The following is an 18,249-nucleotide window of genomic DNA, read 5'->3' as shown; positions in this document are numbered from 1 at the left end:
CCTGCTGAATCCGACTGCAATCGCGATGAGATTGACCATCATGATGACGATGGGTGGGATCATGAGAGACGTCCATTTCACTATGTAGAGATCCGCAAACTCGTCGTCGTTATCATCACCTGCAGATTTCGACGTGAGAGTGAATGAGATTTCGATTCCAGCAATGACTTTGAGCAGACCCTGAAGAACAGCAGCAAGGTGAGCGCTTGTCCCTCCAATGAGCCAAAACTGCTCGTTCCTCCACCATTCTTCGAGCGAAATTCCTGACCATTTGATCTCAAGGAGGGCGAGCAAGCAGAGGGTTATGGAGATGATGAGAAGATAGGTGAGGAATGTCACGTTGAGGGTTTGGACAATGAACTGGCCAGAGAAGAGGGAAAGTGCAGGGAGGAAGCAGTAGACGATAAGGAAGATGGAGGTGAAAGGGTAAATCCCGACATTGAGGTAAGCAATCCTCTGAAGTATCTTCATCCTCGGGCTGGCGAGAAAAGCGTTGTTCCTGGAGAAGAAAATCTCGACAGAACCAGTAGCCCATCTGAGAACTTGATGAAGCCTATCTGTCAGATTGATCGGAGCAGTGCCTCGGAAAGCATCACGTTTTGTTACACAGTAAACTGATTTCCAACCTCGGTTGTGCATCCTGTACCCAGTGACCACATCTTCGGTCACAGACCCGTAAATCCAACCAATACGAGTTCCCCACTCAGTTTTGTCCTCATACCAACAAGAGATCACGGCTATGGCCTCTGCTACCGTCGATGCATCAAGAAGCTCACGGGGAATGGTTAGGGCACCGGGCGGGCGCCCATTCTTGACAGCCGGGTGATCTGCGAGTGGACGACCTTGGAACTCAGCAACCGGGATGGAATCAATGAGAAAGGTCGAGTTCCCGAACTTCTTCGGGATCAAAGAGAGATTCATCTCTTCATCATCCGAGTCCCCCATTCTCAGGGCTCGATTTTCCTCGGGGACATGAGTCCGCTTCTTGCGACGAGGACAGCAGCAACTGCAGAAACCAGGATGATGTTCCTTGGATCGAGGTGGGTCAAAACCATACAGTGCAATCCTTCTGAAGAGACAACCAGTTCCGACGTAAACAGGACCCATAAGGCCATCAAGAGCTCTCATGTTCACGTCGAAGAAGACAGTGTTGTGATTAGCATATCGATCTGACGGGTCAATACCTTCAAACCGTTGTGGGAACTGAACGTAACAGAGTCTGTCACCTCCTCGATCCATCATGAAACACATGCCTTCTCTCAGAGCCTGAGAGTTGTAGATGTAGTGGTCACAGTCAAGATTGAGTATGAATGGTCCATTGGACATGATTGCAGAAGCTCGGACCAGGGCATTCATGGCACCTGCCTTCTTGTTATGATCATAACCAGGACGCTTCTCACGGGAAACGTAAACAAGGAGAGGGAGACGAATATCCACTTCTGTCAGATCAAGAAACCCTTCAGATGTTCCATGCAATGGCTCATCACTCGGAGGCTTCAACATCACCTGTAATGGTTGGCATAAAGGCATGAAAAAAGAAACGGCAATGACAATATAACCAAGTTAAAGAAGTAATATAAATACCTGAATGATACCGGCATGGTCACTACGGGAATGGTCAGCAGAAGGATGCAACCAAGTTCCTGGCCAATGGGTACCATCAGCCATCCATGTGGCTTTGGGAATCTTCACCGGCTCTACAGGCTCATCATCTTGGTTCTGCCTCTGCATCTTCATGGCCTTGATTTCCTCACGAGCATGATAAGCATCAGACCGACGCCGAATAGAATCAGGCAGGCTGTTAATCCTAACCTTGAACTCATCATACTCACGCTTCACCCGTCTTCGATCCTTCACAAAATCGGGTTTGACCTTGTTCTTGTAGGGATCCCTTTTCAGGCTAAAGTAGGAATCAGGGTTCCTTGGCTCAATACTGTGTTTACGACAGAATGGGACCCACATGTTAGCAAAACTTGCAGCCTCAGCCATGGCTTCAAACGTAAGAAGCGCTCCTCCGTCATCAGAAACATAGCATGAGAGCTTCTCAACAGGATACTCAGCTGCTAGGATAGACAAGATGGTATTAGCAGTGACCAGAGGAGGTTCTTTCTCTGGATCTGCAGTAGAAACAAACACATCAACTCCAGGGAGGTCAGATTTCCCGGTCGGGTTGCTGGGTGTAGGTGTTTCGAACTTATCCTTGAGGACATTAAGGTCAGTAGCACGATTAACCGGGCATAGTTTAGGCAGCTGGTCAAGAAGCCAAGAAAACGCAAACCAGAGTTCGCAGACCACAGACATTCCCCACAGCCATATCGCATCATTGTTTTTATGCTTGATCCTCCAAGCCAAGAACAGTGCAAGAACCACAATCCGGATAAAAATTAAGAGCCTGTAAAAATTGATGAAAACACATTAGTGGATGTATCTGTAAGCACATGTTAAATGACGCTTTCATGCTAAGCTAAGTTTCACCTGTATGGACTAATAACAGCAGCAGGAATTTTCAACTTTCGAGTAAGCGGTCTCCAGGGTTTGCTCATCAGGTCCTGTGGCTCCACGAAATCCCCATCGCCGTCCTTACCGCTCCCGAAATTCCCGTCCTTTGGCCAGAAAGCGTTTCCATAACCATAAGTTCCACTTGTCTCAAACAACCACCTGTTGTGATCGAAATCCCCGGTTTGACTCCTCATCAAAGCTGACTTAGTTGACTTCATCAGAGACAGTCTTCTCTCCATCTTCGACATGCCTGCAGGCAGAGGAAGTGGAAGAGGAGGCCGGCCACTATCAGCAGCCAGGTCGCTCAAATCCGTGTTCCTGTAAGGCTCCTTACAGCCAGGGCAGATCCCACCACCTGTTTTGATGGCATCCACATAGCAATCCCTGCAAATTTTAAAATCACATTCACAGGGGAGAATATCTTGCCCCCTCTCGTCACTCATAACCTTTGCATCACAACCAGGGATCGAACAAGATGATCTTTTAGAACCAACCATCTGGGGATGACTTGCCTCTGATTCAATCACCTTGTCCATAAGATGAGCCCGTGTGGCACTGTTAAACCCGCCCGTGAACAAGGAGTTTGAAACGTACTGCTCTTCAACTTTCTGAGAGATTGATGGGTCCATGGGCTGGTTATCCGGGGTTGGTGGCATATGAACCGTATAGTTCATGAAATCAACACTGCCCAGTTCACTGTCAAGGTCATCCCTCGAGTAACTCACATATCGACCGGATGAAGTCCTCCGGGCAAATGTCACGGTCGGAGGGACAGGTGGCCTCCCTGCTTCAGCAGCATCAGAGTTAGTGGATAGATTGGATCGGCTCTGATTGAATTGCTTAGACGCCATTGTTTAACTCCACCCGGGCTTGTAGCCGGAAGATCCCTGAGATGTAATAATGCAACAAGTTAAGTTAATCAACAAAAGGACCTAATATATAGGGATCACAATGCTCAAGAACAGATCATATTGGAGGAAGTGGAATTTGTTGAAAACACCACAACCAACAGATCACCCACAGATCTACTCTTGATCAGCAACAAATCAAGAAATTGGCCATTAGAATGTGATAATACTCATCATACTCCACCAATCATGTAATTTCCAAAGCATCAAACCCATAAAAGACAACAATCATTGTTTCACAAACAGTGAAATGATAATCCGGACAGCATTCCCAAACTACACACCCGGAAGTGAACCTTGAATGTTACGACAGACAACCAAAACAAAAGCTCACACCTTTTAAGCTCTATACGAAATCCAAAACAGCTCCTTTCCAAACTTTCAAATCCAAGAATATCTCAAGAATCCCTTCTCATATTCTCTCATTCGTTAACCAAGAAACAGTACAAAAGAACAGAATGCGATCCTTTCACATTCCGACCACAAGACGATCCCAACACGAACTTATAGAAAAGAAGAGAAAAAAAACAGCTTCAGACCCACGATTAATACCTTGACAGAGAAAGGGAAACTAAAAAAAAAAAAAATCAGATCTTCCGCCTCCAATGTTTGAACAGAGAACGCTTCTTCTTCGTCTAACAAATTCCTCTGAAGGATTCAACGAAATCGTGCCATCCAACTGGCAATGTCATTGAGAGAGAGACATATATATACATAGATGTGGAGAGAGAGAGGGAAGTAGTCGTGACCAAATACAGCAGCACTGCCACTACTAATACACGTTATGATGGCAACCATAGCGCATTATTTTATTCCAAAAAACCATCAACACGAACAAAGAACGGAAGAGATGAAAAGATCAACGCTTCTTAATTTCTAACTGATGTAGAAAAATACAGAGGCGATAACGGCGGAGGCGGCGGAGGAAATCCGGCGAAGAAGAAGTGGCAGGCCACTCGCATTGTTTTTCCTTTCAGTCGCTTTGTTTTCTCTCCGGCTGGGGTTTTCGGACAAAAACGTGGAAAAAAAAATAGGGACAGGTTTCCTTTTCCTCTTTCAAATGTTTTGTTCTTATTTAAACGCTTCGAATAAATTATTTTTCTACACTTCTTGTAATAATATTTTGTAATAATATTTCTTTCAATGAACAGACTAAAAATAATCATTAATGATCTAATTTACTCAAAAAATTACCTACACTCAATTTATTTAAAAAAACCATTAACTATTAATTTTAAGCAAAAAAAAATCAACCAATTTATTAAGAAAACGTATTAATTTACCATAAAAATTCATCTTAATCCAAAAAACCATACTTTATATTTTCCTTTAAAAGTACATTTTCTCTTTTCTCTTGTACAATTAATTTATATACAAATTTTTTATTATATAATATTTCATTTATTAAAACTTTTAAAAATAAAAATCAAATTGATATTTTAAATTATCTCAAATATTAATAGATTATAAATAATGTTATTTTTTTTATAAAATTATAAATTTAACCAATAAAAATACTTAATGTTAAATAACAAATTTGTACAAAGGATGATATATAAATTATAGAACTATAAATATCACAATAAGAAATTAAATATTTGTACAGATTCTAAACATCGGAATATAATACATTTTATATAAATATTTAGTTTTTTTTAATTATTATCCTTAGAGTTGCGTAATATATATCTCACCCAAAATTAATAGAATTTGTAACAAGTTAAAATTAGATATATATGATGGTTATATTTCCTAAAATTAATAATGATAGGATTATATAATAGATCAAAGTAGACGTCTTTAAGGATAAAGATATAAAAATAAATTTTATAGTTATCGGTTTCTTTATAAATGAAATCGAAACGATGGAAAGTGGTATTTCGAGAGGAGGAAGGAAGGAAGAAAACGCGGACGCTAGGGGTAGTTTGGTAACTTTCAATGGGCTGTGTTATTCTTCTCTGTGATGAAACTGAGAACGTGTGTCCACAGGAATCACATTGCCTCGTCCGACGTGTCGTCAATCACGCGTATTTAATTTAAGCCACCTAATAATTATGAACATGGCAATATACGCAAAGTCACACGCATATGCATATGCATATGCATATGCATAAATATATACGAAGGCGCGTTTGAATATTTCTGCGTCTGGATTCCTCAAAAGCGTTTACCAAGCTGTTCCTGAAATGCGCCTTCAACTCTCTCTGGCTTGAAGCAGCACTAGTGGTTGTGTGTGTGTGTGTGTGTGTATAAAACATCATCTCTCCTTAGTCCTCTTGGGTTATTATCATTGGTTTCTCCATGTCTTTAACTTGTTCCAGTCCTCAGTTCTCAGGATTCCAGACATGAGAACAACCTAAGACATGTTTTGGCTTTTCATGGGTCGGTTCTCGATGTAATGTAACATGATCCCAGAGCGTTTACCAGACCAGTATCTACAAGACATGATATGGGATATGGTTAGTATTCTTCAATAAATCAAAAAAAAAAAAAAAAAGTAAGGCAAGAACTGAATTTGACTCTATCGCATCCTCCCACCATGTGAGAACTCCAATCCTAATTCAGCAGGACTCATTTTCATTTATGTTTACCCAATCATCATAAACAGGAGGATGGAAGCTTATAAAACGGGAATAGGAATAGGTTGTTTTGTTTGACAGATAAAAAAGGATGAAAAGTGAGAAGCATTTGCTAAACTTTGCATGAACCTTTGTGCAGAAGCACCAAGAGCTAATTTGATTACCTTCTTGATCTTCAGCCTGGTCAAATAATGGCAGAAGTTCCAATGAGGGCTTCAACGAAAGCCCACGACCACTGTCTCTCTCCCAGGAAATGAGGATAGCAACTGCCCAATTTCTGGAATACAAAAGCTACATACAACTCTTATGGACGATTAGAAGGAACAAGTGAAGTTTGTCAGGTCAAGATCAGAAATTGCCACTCGCCAAAAAGAAAATGAAAATGAATGAACGAGAAAAAAGAAAGATATTTTGCAGAGGAAAAGAAGAGGCCGATTCTTTCATCCCACCTGAATGAACATCTGAACCAATGTTAATTCAGAACTGGGGTACAAAATCCTCTAAAAGTTACCCCATAGCCTCCCATAATCACTTTGGGATCATAACATTGCCACATCATAATCAATGACAAATTACAGGCATGAAATGATAAAAGAAGCATATGTTTAAAAGAAAGAAACAGAAAACAAACAAGTTATTCAACAGCGTAGAGTATTACTATCTATGGGCAAATGGATCGAGGGACCTGGTCCTTAACCCAAGACAGGATTCAATGGATTGGGAACCGTAGAGTTTGGCCACCAACAATCACATCTGCAAATACTCCTTGAACCTTTCACAACCCGTTGCGACCTCCTCGTGTGGAGCTTGATGTTCATTAGTTTACCAGCTATCTGTATGTCAAGCAATGAATGCAAGAGAGCATAAACATACACAAATTTGCAGAAATACCAGACACTAGGATAAGATAAGTAGAATAATGACCTTGATGATGGTGAAGGATGAGAAGGTTTGTCGGGGAGGCTGATAATGTTTCAACAAGTATTGAATACATAAGGCAAATTTTATGGTGTACCCTCATACCATATTCGGTTTTAGCGCAATATCGACACTGGTCAAGTTAAAACTTGCTGGTATCATCAATTTTTAATGTACCATAGATTGCCAATGCCAATGTACGAGGTAGTGGTGTCATCCATTCACTAGATAATACGTACCATTCTCCATGTCAGGTCTTCTGGACCTAATGGCTGAGCTGGGTTGGAATATACGAAATGCCGGGCGTACTGGAAAAAATTGAGAATAACCATTTTAGTTACTAAAACACATTAAGAAGACGCTAGGAGAGTGGAAAAGTAAACTATGCAAACAGCTTCATATCATTTCGTAAAGTCGGAGCTCGAGAAGATTTAAAAAAGCATTTACTTGAGCTATGTTTTTCTGAAATTCCTTTATATGAGAGGGGGTAAGGCTTCTCAGATAATTTAGAAGCCACCCTGGCTGTATAGCATCACTGGAAGAAACAACCACGGCAATCTGCGAGAACAAAGGATAGACATGGAGGAACAATTAACAAATGCCAGCTCCATATATTCAGCAAATACACAAAAGAAAAGCAATAGAATTGCGTAGGAGCACATTTATCTCACGTTATAACATGAAACATAGAAGCAGCTTCCAGTTTTTATAGACAACTGAAGAGAATCTCCATGCAGAGCATATACTACTCACAAGTCACAATGCAAAAATTATGAGGCGTCAATACTTATTTCCTTCGTTTATTGCGTATGAGTTTCTCTTCTACTTTTAAAGATAATCCTTTTTATTTTTTGCCATATACCTTCTAGCATCATGCTAAAACATTCCACACATTTTGTACCTTGCATTTAGATTATCACCGTAAAGACAGAATTAAAAACTGGAGCGGGCAGAATAGATCAATTACAAAATAGACTTTTTCATGATGCACAATATTGCCACAACCATGAAACCCGAAATAATCAAGGAATGGAAAGTAAAAAAGCACCAATTAAAAGATCTCATAAGTTCTGTCATACCTTCCTGTAATCAAGTATTCCTTCAAAAGGAAATTCCAACTCATCACTGACTATAACAGGTATACACCCACTGACAATAGCATCAAACAATCTGGCAGACGATGGCGTGTCACCAGCAGGACACAAGCAAAAGAGGGATCTGATAGAGCTAGGCATAGTTAGAAAAAAAGATGACCAAAAAAGGAGACTCAAGGCAAAGGTCATGAGCATCTCAAACTTTACCTACGCATGCCGTTCTGAGAAGCCCATTTCCCTCCTTCTCCAGCAGTCCCTTCCTCAATTACAACATCCTTCACATTGCTTAGCTCCGCTCCGAGTTTGGCACGTATTTTCCCACCCTGAAGAACAGTTCCACAACTATATGTGTGAGAACACAGACATTAATTTTGACATCATAGAACAAGTTAGAGAACCAAGAATGCAACCTAGGTCTTCTTTCCCAGTTTCATAAAACATTGCGATTATATTTCAAGGGGAAGTTATTGTTCATTGCTGCGAAAAGCAAAATCACTTTCGGTGGTATCGAAAGCTAAGTCCTTACTGAAAGCACTAATGAAATTGTTAAGAGACAATTGTAAAAACAACCACCACACCACCTAACACATCTTAGATAAATTTGGAAAGCCCCACAAAACATGAAAATTCGAAGAAAGGGGGTAGAGTTAGAGATAGCATGACTCTCACAGCATTCCTCTTAAGCCGCCCTCGGAAAAACAGAAATGTGGTTCTCTTTGAGGAATATTCTGACAAGCATTTGGCATCACAGAGATCAACATTTGGGACATAAGGAAGAATTAGGTCTTTCTCCAGTGAAACTTGGCCTGGCTTGTACCTACAAGTTCAAGTTCAAGTTCAAACAGAGTTAGCGAACTTCAGCTTAAGAAGAAACTATATGACTCAAGATCGATTACAAAAGGATAGCTAGAGTCACCAGTTCCCAGTGGAGTCCATATCTGGTAAAAGCCAAATTGCCTTCTTGACAAACTTCCGTACTGACTTGAAAGACCAGGGATGGTGAATAGGAAATATGTGATCCCTTCCCTCAGACCTTTTCCATGCAGGCTGATCGGTGACCCATTTCAAAGCTTCCTACGGTGAGGAAATGGCCAGAAGAAAGAAATGGTTGTTACTGGTACAATCCCAAATCCATATTATTTATTTTCCAAATAACTTGAATCTACAAATAAGGCAAAGGTTGGCCTGAATCAACAAAGAACTATATTGATAAATCACATGCCACAGCTCATTCAAATGACACGAGATTCGGCTCAGGACAAATAGATCTCACCTAAGCCCCAAACCTAAGATGTACAAACAGCACACAAAAGGATCAAAAAGCGAACATCAATACTTCTTTAAAAGGAAACGAAATAAAAGGAAATAACCATCTAAAAGAGGCAAGGCATCAGTAATTTAAATCTTGGAAGCACACTCACACCCTATAAAGTTCTTTGCACTGCTGCTTCTCCAACAAGAAAAAGCTGATAGTAGTGAAAAATGGAACATAGAAAAAGTCTGCATCCTGCTGCTGATGGACCCTCACAACACTCTTCAAATGCCTTTCGGATTCAGGAGCAATCAGGTCAACCCAAAGCCAATAATCAATAGAATGCTGCAACATAAAAAAAACTAAACATATCAATCAGCTACCAAGTAGAAGAGGAACCATTAAGTGGAGCCACAAAGCATAAACTTCACTTATCCCACTGAAGAAAAAAGATCTGAGTACTATGAACAAGAATATCTGATATGAAATAGCTTTCTAAATACTAAATTGCTAATAGGAAGGACAAACATTCCTAATTCGAGTACCCAAATCACAGCCCGATATGGAACAAAGATTGAAGTAAATCCCATATTTTAAGATTTCCAGTTCGTATACCCAAATTGTGGCATTCCAAAACGTAGCCTTTTCTCTGAAACACGTTGAAGCAGACCCAGAAGAATTTCAAAATTCACAATTCACAGCCGGTGGATTGTATTTGGTTCGACATTGTCACAAAACTAAACAACACAATTACCTCGGAACAACAGAACACTGTAACGATGATCCACATGAATCAGAATCATTCGGGTTTCCTCTATGTCATGGTAGATTTAAACCAGCCCCAAAAATTTCAAATTCCAAGAATTCAACCAAAATCACAAACCTAGGAGTACGTAGTACCTGCTCGATCAGGCGATGCACAGGGCTACCATTAGAAGTGAGATTCGATGTCTCTTTGTAAGTATTGTGAAACAACCAGAGAAGATCGTAGGTAAACTTCTTCGGCATCTCGTAGACGTAAACCTTAATCGGAAAACTCAAAGGGTAGTTAGGATCGTCGTTCAACCACCGATTCTCCCTCTCAAACACCACCTCGTCGAACTTCCTCGCATCATCGTCACTCCCCGCATGAACCGTATCGTCCCTAATCGAGACCGAGAGATTCGGAGCCTTGTGAATCAGGAAATGCTCAAGCGAGGCGACGAAGGACGTCACCGGCCACGACGGCGTGCTCGGGTACGGACCCGAGGAGGGTCTGGTGGAGGAAGAGAGAGTGAAGAGGAGGATGACGATGAGGGAGAAGGCGAAGAGGGAGAGAGTGAGGATTAGGGTTTTGGATCTGGGCCTGGAGGAAGAATGATGAGAATGCAATTTTCCCGGCATTGGAAAGATCTGATCCTTGATCCGAATTCGATCAATTGTGTCGCTAGTTCCTCGCACTCCGAGAAATGAAAGTGAAGTGAGAATGTTAAAAAATATATATATATATAAAAAAAAAAAAGTGAAGTGAGAAAGTGGACGCGGTCGTTCCTTGGTTCGCACTGTAATCGGTACTAAAAAGGCAACATGCATGTGGTCAGCAACCGCGATCACGATTGCGATTGCGATCGCAAAAAAACGCGGTTGACAAGTTGGGATTGGACGTGGGCAGTGTGAATCCTTGCACATCCGAAATTTGCAAAGTCGAACCTTGGGATTCAAATCGGGGTTTCGTCGGACTTGGGCATAAAATTTGAGTTAAGGGGCCGGTGTCAAACATACCGAAAAATCGGATACCAAATCTACCCCTCTATGAAGAGTACAAGGGAAAGCGAAAACTTGAAGATAAATCTGTTTGGATTACCATTAATTTATCTTTATAAACCCAATCATACATCCAAATCCGGAAAAGCCGATTACTTACAGAAAATGCACATAAAAACATATTCAGTCAATGACGAAAACTCATAGAACAGTTTGTCTCCATATGTTTCCCCACTTTCTTCCATTGAAATATCTTAGAATCGGATAAGGTCGTCGTCATCCTTAGAAGACTGCTGCTTCTTCTTCGGGTCGTGACCAGAACCAGAAACACCGCTGTTCTTGCCGAATATCATCTCGTCGAGGTCGTCCATCATGCCATCGGCATCAGCATGTGTGCCGCCTCGAGAACCAGAGGGCTTTCTGATCAGTGACGGCTCCTCTTTGGCATGAACCGGCGAGTCAGAGTCAGGTTCCACCGCCACAGGTATCATCGCTGGTTCAGGTGCAGTTGGTGCCGCACCAGAAGGCTTCTTCTTCATCTCTTCGTACTTGGTCATCGTTTTCTGGATCTCATCATTCACGTTCAACGCTTCGAATAGAAGGGCTTCGTTCTCTCCAGCCGTCTCGATGATTCGTTGAACTGTGGTTTGGGACTCGCGACATTGATGTACAAGTGTTATTGTCAAGTCATCCTGCCAATCACAACACCGACAAAAACCCGTCAATTTGATTGTAAATCACTATCACCAGTGGCGGGATTACTATCTTTGGCTTATCATCTCTAGAGACTTAAATGCTGAGTATCAACTGAAGAGCACAGATAAAGCGGTCAAAAACATCACACAAGTATTATCTTTGACGACTTCTAGTTGCAAAAAACTTCAATATCGTAACAACGACAAGTAGAATCATTCAGAAAATAGGCAAGATTTTTGAATCAGGCTAAAAGTATAGATGTAATCAATGCTTGTCTCAAGTAAAAACATCAAACATATTTGATACAGACACCCAATAAGAAATCCAAGTTCATAGTCATCAGGGTAGGAACATAATAAAAGAGAATCGTCTATACGTTGCAAGGAAAATTGTGCCCAACAACAATTACAGAGATTTACCTGTAAAGCATCCAGTTGAGGTGAAGAGGACAAAACCGTGGAAAGAAGCTCAATGCTGTTCCTTGCTACATCAAACGCTTCCTTTGTCTGCTCAGCAGTAAAGCTTATAACTGGAGGAACATCATACTGCACGTTCTGTGGAACATTGGCATCCATTTCTGGGGCTGTAGCTGAACGAGGAGGAGTAAAAATAGGCGCCAAGCTCTCGTTGTCACGCCCAGGAAAGCGTACTCCTCTTGATCTTAAGCTCTATGACATAGAAATTAAAAGCATAAGAAGATGAAGACTTTATAACTGATGCTTGCAAAAAACCTTGCCAGTTGGGCAAATTAATAAACAACCATATAATCACGAGATACGGAGACAGAATCCCCAATGTTGAAGAAACCATATACTTCGTGAACATGTCACAAAGCCAGGTAAAGGGATGCACGAAAATAAAAATATTAACTACGAGCGTAACATGTTCAGACCAGGTTAAAATAACAGCAAAAATAGAATGCATTCAACATAATTACGATAACTGGCTCCAACCTGTTTTATTCAGTAACACAACAGAGGATGAACCAGGGTATAATTCCATTAGGTAATGGCACCAGAAAATAATCAGTAAATCATAAGGTTACCTTATAAGTTTCTTCGAAAACTGGTAAATAGCGAAGTTCACTGGTCGATTCCCCCCAAGCCTCAACCAGCATCAAAGCTTTGTTCCGGTTATTGACAACTGTTTGCGGATCATCTATCAGCTTAACCATTTCATCAAGGACTCTTTCTGCTGCCACTTCAGAGAATGCCTTCTCACAGTTCTTAACACATGTCTCTAGCAACACCAAGGCAAGGTACTGAATTCTTGGCTGCTTCATCATAATCCTCTTCTTTATTCCACGGATCAAGTCGACACTATTAATTTTTTCATGATTGATCATATCACATAATTCCAAATTCAAAGCCCAATCAGGTTCCTCTAGATTCTCTGATGTTGCATCCTCGACTAGTTTATCGGCTGGGTTAGGACCTTGAAAGAGTTCCTTCACTTTGAAGCTCATAGAGGTCATACCGGCACTGACTTTCTTGCTCATTTCAGTGCCTCCAATCTTGAGACGCTCGCCAAATGCGCTAACTTTGTCCATCAGATTGTCACTCATCTTTGACAATATTCAAACCTGGGATGCATAAACATCAACTTATCATTGTGCAGCATGGCAGGATGGTGTAAATGAACATACAAAACAAGGTAATGATTCTCTCTTCTATTTCACTCACACCATCGCGAATCTAGTCAAATTGGATCTAAGGACTTCATGATATTCAGATCAAGGGGCCCACCCAAGCCCAGTAAAGAATTTGTAGCGTGTGTATCAGGGATCATGTTAAGGTTAAAGGTCTAACATCAATACAGCCAATTCGAGAGGTTTATGACGAAATACCCAGAAAACTACGACCACAGTGTTGAAGTTTTCATCGAGTTCCGACAGTAAACCTATAATAGGTTTCACAGAGGCTCGATCTCACGCATCATACAAATTTCCTCCAAGTCTATCAACACGAGTATACTTGAATAATCAAGCGACCAAATTTCAAGAAGGGAAGAGACTATTCAGCCAAAAAAACTAACCAGTTATGGCCGACGAAGCTAATTAGGGTTTTCGTACGAAACCAAATTCGACAGTGATCTTCAGCAATCGGAATACGTAACACAATGAAACCTGAAAAGTCTCTATGATCAACTTAAATCCCAAAACGAAAAGAAATCACCATCATCAAAATACCTAGAACACAAGCGAAATGCACGGAATGAACATGAAACGACAACAAGAAAAACGAAGTTGCTCCGGCACGAGTAGCGGACAACAAACTTACCTCCGGAACACAAACCCCGTCTATCGAGATGTGGATCCGTGAACCAACGATCTGGTAAAAACGGCGGTGATAGAGGTAGAGGAAGCGAGAAGCGTAGTCAATGCCGTTTGACAGAGGAAAAAATGATGAAGAACAGAGACGAACACGCGTGAGTTGATGTTTGGTTACGCGGATAATTGTACCTCGAGCAGGTATCATTTTTATATCCGGTTTAAGAAAAAAAAAAAAAGACTTCCTGAAAATGAGTAAACAGATTTCTAATGATGTGTACTCAAATTTCGTTGGTGCAATATAGTTATCTGGTTCATTAATTTGTATATTAGGTTTTAAGAGCTACCTGACAAGTAATATTTCTCATAATAAAATGTTAGAAATGACAAATATTTTGTATTTTATCCTGTTAAATTGAGTTTTAATAGGCCAAATAAAAAAATGAATTTAAAATGGTGTAAATTAAAGAAAAGTATAATTTTGAAAATAGTTACATTATTCTATGGATTATCAAACTATATAAAAAAAAGACTACAGCATAAAATCCTGAACAAATCACTCCACCTAATACCCCGTTGAGTATACGATTATCTTCGTCCCCAAACACCAGGCGTCGAATACATTGTCTAAAGAACGGCCGCTGCTCTGACCGTGTCGATTCTCCATCTTATTGTTTTCAATTGGTGGCAAAAAGGTTACTTCTTTATGAACTTTTCGAACTCGATCGACTTCGCTTTTCGCACCATATTACATATTGATATTGCACTTCGCATTTCTGATTCCCCATTCCTCGTAGATCTGTGTTCGCTATCAAAGTTTGAAACTTTTTGATTAAATTTCGATGGGTGAAGGACAGTAATCGATTTACGGTTTCGTTGAGAAAACCTAATCAGTTTCTACCCTTTCCATGTTTGGTGAAGTTTCTGCTCGATCAATCTCTTTGTTCGGGGGTTTTTATGTGGTAACCCTTTGTGTTCATTTATCAGTTCAGTTCATCTTCTCTTTGCGTAACTAACAACGCTTACTCTCTTCAGATTCCCAATTGGGTGTCTTATTCGTTTTCTAATCTTGCAGGTAGTTAGTTGATTTCCCTCCACTCTAATTCTGAATTTGTTTTGAGGATATCAGTTGGGTTTTATCCTGTCTCGAGGGACGATGGATTTGACGTGGTTGAGTGCCCTAATTGTTGGAGCGGCATTGGGATACTGCATTGGCACTCGCCGTCCTGCCCGTATCTTTACGTCATCCAAGAATGTGGCGAAGAACGTAGCTGCTGCAGGCGGGAACAAGAAAAATAAATCCAAGGAACCCCTCGAGATAGAGAAGCTGGCTGATATTCTTGACGATTTCAAAATGGTTTTAGCATTTCTTCATCTCTCTGTCTCTCTCTCTTAACGAGAGCTTAAGGAGTTGAAATGACTTATTATTGTTTTTTTTTTCTGCAGGTTTTGGTTGTGAGGAATGATCTTAAAATGGGTAAGGGGAAGATTGCAGCTCAGTGCAGGTGAGTTTCTCCTTTTTCGTGGGAGATTGCTTCGTAGCTTGCATTCTTTAAGTATTGCTATTGTCTTGTTCTGATTTTACGTTCTCTGTTTGCTTTGTCCTCCAGCCACGCAACTTTAGGTTTATACAAAAAGCTCCTTCATCGGGCGCCAAGGGCATTAAACAGGTGCCACAAAGCATTTAAATCAAAGTCCTCTTTACTTGATATAGAATAGCTTAAACAAGTATGGATTCCTCCCTAATGCAGATGGGAGGAATGTGCTCAGCCAAAAGTGGTGGTGAAAATCGAGACTCAGGAGGAGATGCTAGTTTTGCAGGTGAGTTTGTTTTTGCTCAATATGCATTATAATCCGTACCTGTATTATAAAAAAATTTATGTAACTGAGATTTATTTTGAATTTGGATCCACGGCCTCAGGCCGTTAAGCAAGTAGTCTTTGCAAAAGTTTCAGGGGTTGATTTCTGAAACTTGAATCTACATTGCTGATGAAATCTCAAATGATACAGAGAATATGCAACGAGAATCATGAGATTCCTTAGATATTATTTTTCAGATGTTCTGTTGACTCCTTTCCTTTTCCATTATCGCAAAATTCTTCTCTGACATCTTTCTATATCCTCATCCTCGGGATCCTGTTTTGTCAACCATCTTTTCATCTACCATGGAATAGTGTCATGAGTCATGACAAGAAAAATTCTTGCAATCTCTCTTTTTGGACGCTCTGTTGATAATTTTCTGGTATTCCACTATGTTATTTATCTTCTAACAATGCTTCCAAAATTGACAGGAAAGAGCAAAGTCCCTTAAACTACCGACCCATATCACAATTGATGCCGGAAGAACACAAATCGCCCCGAGTAAGTTTCACAGTTTGCTTCCTATGGTGCACTGAATTTCATTACATGATTACTTTTTTGCATTATAAGAAATTAGTTAAAATTGGGAAAAGGATACTGAATCAGAACCCCATCTTATTGTTCAGGTTCATTTGTTCTGGTCATTTCTGAACATAATAATATTCAGAACTGGAGCAAGAATGTTCTTTTATTTCATGCTCAACAGTGTTGTAACTGGCATTGTTTAGCTAAGCCTTGTGGAAAAAAAAATCTTTTGGATAGAATTGTTCAAACATTTCATGAGGACCATTTACTGAAAAATATGAATCTTAAGTTCTAACATGCTTGTATATTGTGTTTTTGTTCAGATTCAAGGACAGTTATGGCGATTCTTGGTAAGTTCTTTATGACCCTCCATGTCTGTGGGAGATAAGGCTCCGATGAATTCAAGAATAGGAATTAGTAGAGAATCCAAGCACGAAAATTGAAATTTGGCTGCCATATTTGTTACCAGAAAGCTTCATTAGCATGACATTACTGTTACCTTGAATGTTTTATTTGCGCAGGACCTGTTGAAGTTGTTGATGATGTAACTGGTGGATTAAAGCTTCTGTAGGGACTTTTGGACTCGGGTTTTTAAAGAAAAATTCAACTTGATGGTCCAAATGCGACAGCAGAAGAGAAAGATATTAACTTTCGGATTTCTCCTCCTGGACCCGAGAATCTGATTCATTTTTCGAACTTTCTGGTAATTTACCATGCTTTCCATTTCTGCTGCTGCTGCTGATGATGATGATGAAAACAAATCTGATTTACCGGTTTTGAAGCTTCTATTCACTTTTCTTCTTCTTTAGGACTGAATCTTTGAGTTGGTTTTGGCTGATCTAGGCAATTCAACAAACAGCTTGTGGGTATAATGTGACTTCTATATTATTCACCAAAAACAAAAACAAAGAATGGTGTATAGAATATGCTTGTATATTTTGTCCTAATAAAACATGCAAAAAGATTGTGATTTGGGATCGATCTGCAGATGATTACGAGAGTATCATTACCGATCAGCTTCGTTTTGTTGTGTTCCAAGTACTTACTACCACAATCCAAATGAGAGTTCGGCGAATTCTTCCTCTCCAATCTGACTCGTCCATTCTGCAACTTCGCATTCCTCTCAAATGGAGAATGATCTGACATTGGTGGAGATGTGGAGAAGAGGGAGGTTTTGAGGTACTGCTGTGGTTTTTCTTTTTCCGGTGATGGTGGGGATGAAGTTCCTGGCGGAGCATGCCGAAGTTGCCGGCGGTGAGAAATCGGGAAACATGGCGGGTCATTTCTGTATTTTTGAAACGGCATTGCTGCTACGGCACGTAAAACGTTAAGACGTAGCGACCAGCGTTTGCGGCTGCGTTAACGCCAGCGATTGACGTTTGACTTTATTTGGTTTTGTTCGGTTCTCTCTTCTGTTTGGTTTTCTTTAGTTTTTTGGTAAATTTGAATTTTTAAAAAAAATGCTTCTCGTTAAAACAAATTTTTAAGCTTCGGTTTAGATTGGGTTCCGTTTTTGCTATAATTTTTTTTTTATTTTCAAAAAGGAGTTACTCTTCGGTTTTACCGAGATAAATCATAAACCGTGCAATGTTTTGTTCCGGTTTCATTCGGTTCGGTTTAGCAAAATTTGATTCGGTTCGGTTGGAAAATTTTCCCGCCTTTTTATGTGGTCACTTCATATTCCCAAGCACAATTTTTCTCTCTCTAAAACACAGTCCCTTGTTTGTGTCGATAGCAAAACCTCTTCGAATTTTCCAGGAAAGTAATTAGGAAAAGCCAAATGGGGCGGAAGAGTAGACGGAGAGTGCCGGAGATTCTATGGAGAATGTACGGAACCAGAGCAAGGCCGTTAGCGGACACAATCATAGATCTGATTCCTTGTCGGAATATCCAGACGGAGGAATGC

At 40.4% G+C, this 18,249-nt stretch overlaps 5 protein-coding genes across 10 annotated transcripts in view; 2 read left to right on the top strand and 3 right to left on the bottom strand.

The window, feature by feature from the left end:
• Nucleotides 1-4,441, bottom strand: part of LOC104827212 (cellulose synthase-like protein D3) — a 5,253-nt gene extending 812 nt beyond the window's left edge. Inside the window, exons 1-4 of one of the 3 annotated variants that reach the window (XM_010560340.1) lie at nt 3,744-4,441; nt 2,476-3,386; nt 1,585-2,392; nt 9-1,506 (exon numbers count right to left, since the gene is read on the bottom strand). In XM_010560340.1, coding sequence (XP_010558642.1) covers nt 9-1,506; nt 1,585-2,392; nt 2,476-3,350 — 3,181 coding nt within the window. In that variant the 5' untranslated portion in view covers nt 3,351-3,386; nt 3,744-4,441. The remainder of the gene's footprint in view (nt 1-8; nt 1,507-1,584; nt 2,393-2,475; nt 3,387-3,743) is intronic. The other 2 variants (XM_010560338.1, XM_010560341.1) reach the window with 2 other exon arrangements.
• A 1,999-nt stretch (nt 4,442-6,440) lies between these two features.
• LOC104827211 (probable arabinosyltransferase ARAD1) lies at nt 6,441-10,701 on the bottom strand. The gene is made up of 9 exons (XM_010560337.1): nt 10,151-10,701; nt 9,422-9,595; nt 8,915-9,072; nt 8,668-8,815; nt 8,206-8,321; nt 7,984-8,122; nt 7,352-7,462; nt 7,144-7,212; nt 6,441-6,819 (listed from the first exon to the last, which is right to left on the bottom strand). The coding sequence occupies exons 1-9, from the start codon at nt 10,631-10,633 to the stop codon at nt 6,679-6,681; spliced, it is 1,539 nt and encodes a 512-aa protein (XP_010558639.1). The 5' UTR covers nt 10,634-10,701; the 3' UTR covers nt 6,441-6,678.
• A 380-nt stretch (nt 10,702-11,081) lies between these two features.
• On the bottom strand, nt 11,082-14,138 carry LOC104827208 (TOM1-like protein 2). Of its 2 annotated transcripts, XM_010560336.2 has the most exons (5): nt 13,969-14,138; nt 13,724-13,814; nt 12,735-13,271; nt 12,109-12,357; nt 11,082-11,685 (listed from the first exon to the last, which is right to left on the bottom strand). In XM_010560336.2, exons 3-5 carry the CDS (start codon nt 13,251-13,253, stop codon nt 11,248-11,250), a joined length of 1,206 nt encoding a protein of 401 aa, XP_010558638.1. In that variant the 5' UTR covers nt 13,254-13,271; nt 13,724-13,814; nt 13,969-14,138; the 3' UTR covers nt 11,082-11,247. The 2 variants fall into 2 exon arrangements, with proteins under 2 accessions (XP_010558638.1, XP_010558637.1); XM_010560335.2 differs by lacking the exon at nt 13,724-13,814 and having other exon boundaries at nt 13,969-14,137.
• Nucleotides 14,139-14,556: 418 nt separating this feature from the next.
• Nucleotides 14,557-17,322, top strand: LOC104827205 (peptidyl-tRNA hydrolase 2, mitochondrial). 3 transcript variants are annotated; one of them, XM_010560331.1, is made up of 8 exons: nt 14,557-14,653; nt 15,034-15,315; nt 15,405-15,463; nt 15,569-15,628; nt 15,710-15,779; nt 16,250-16,319; nt 16,667-16,693; nt 16,865-17,322. In XM_010560331.1, the coding sequence occupies exons 2-8, from the start codon at nt 15,115-15,117 to the stop codon at nt 16,912-16,914; spliced, it is 537 nt and encodes a 178-aa protein (XP_010558633.1). In that variant the 5' UTR covers nt 14,557-14,653; nt 15,034-15,114; the 3' UTR covers nt 16,915-17,322. The 3 variants fall into 3 exon arrangements, with proteins under 3 accessions (XP_010558633.1, XP_010558632.1, XP_010558631.1); XM_010560330.1 differs by lacking the exon at nt 14,557-14,653 and adding an exon at nt 14,660-14,920; XM_010560329.1 differs by lacking the exon at nt 14,557-14,653 and having other exon boundaries at nt 14,660-15,315.
• Nucleotides 16,956-18,249, top strand: part of LOC104827206 (telomerase reverse transcriptase) — an 8,045-nt gene continuing 6,751 nt past the window's right edge. The window contains 2 exon segments of the mRNA XM_019204167.1: nt 16,956-17,046; nt 17,383-18,246. Coding sequence (XP_019059712.1) covers nt 18,124-18,246 — 123 coding nt within the window. The 5' untranslated portion in view covers nt 16,956-17,046; nt 17,383-18,123.

The sequence above is a fragment of the Tarenaya hassleriana genome, unplaced genomic scaffold, assembly GCF_000463585.1.
Source record: "Tarenaya hassleriana unplaced genomic scaffold, ASM46358v1 Cleome5, whole genome shotgun sequence".
Classification (NCBI taxonomy): Eukaryota; Viridiplantae; Streptophyta; class Magnoliopsida; order Brassicales; family Cleomaceae; genus Tarenaya; species Tarenaya hassleriana.
Note: the sequence above shows the minus strand (reverse complement) of the source record. Positions and strands in the feature narration are given on the sequence as shown.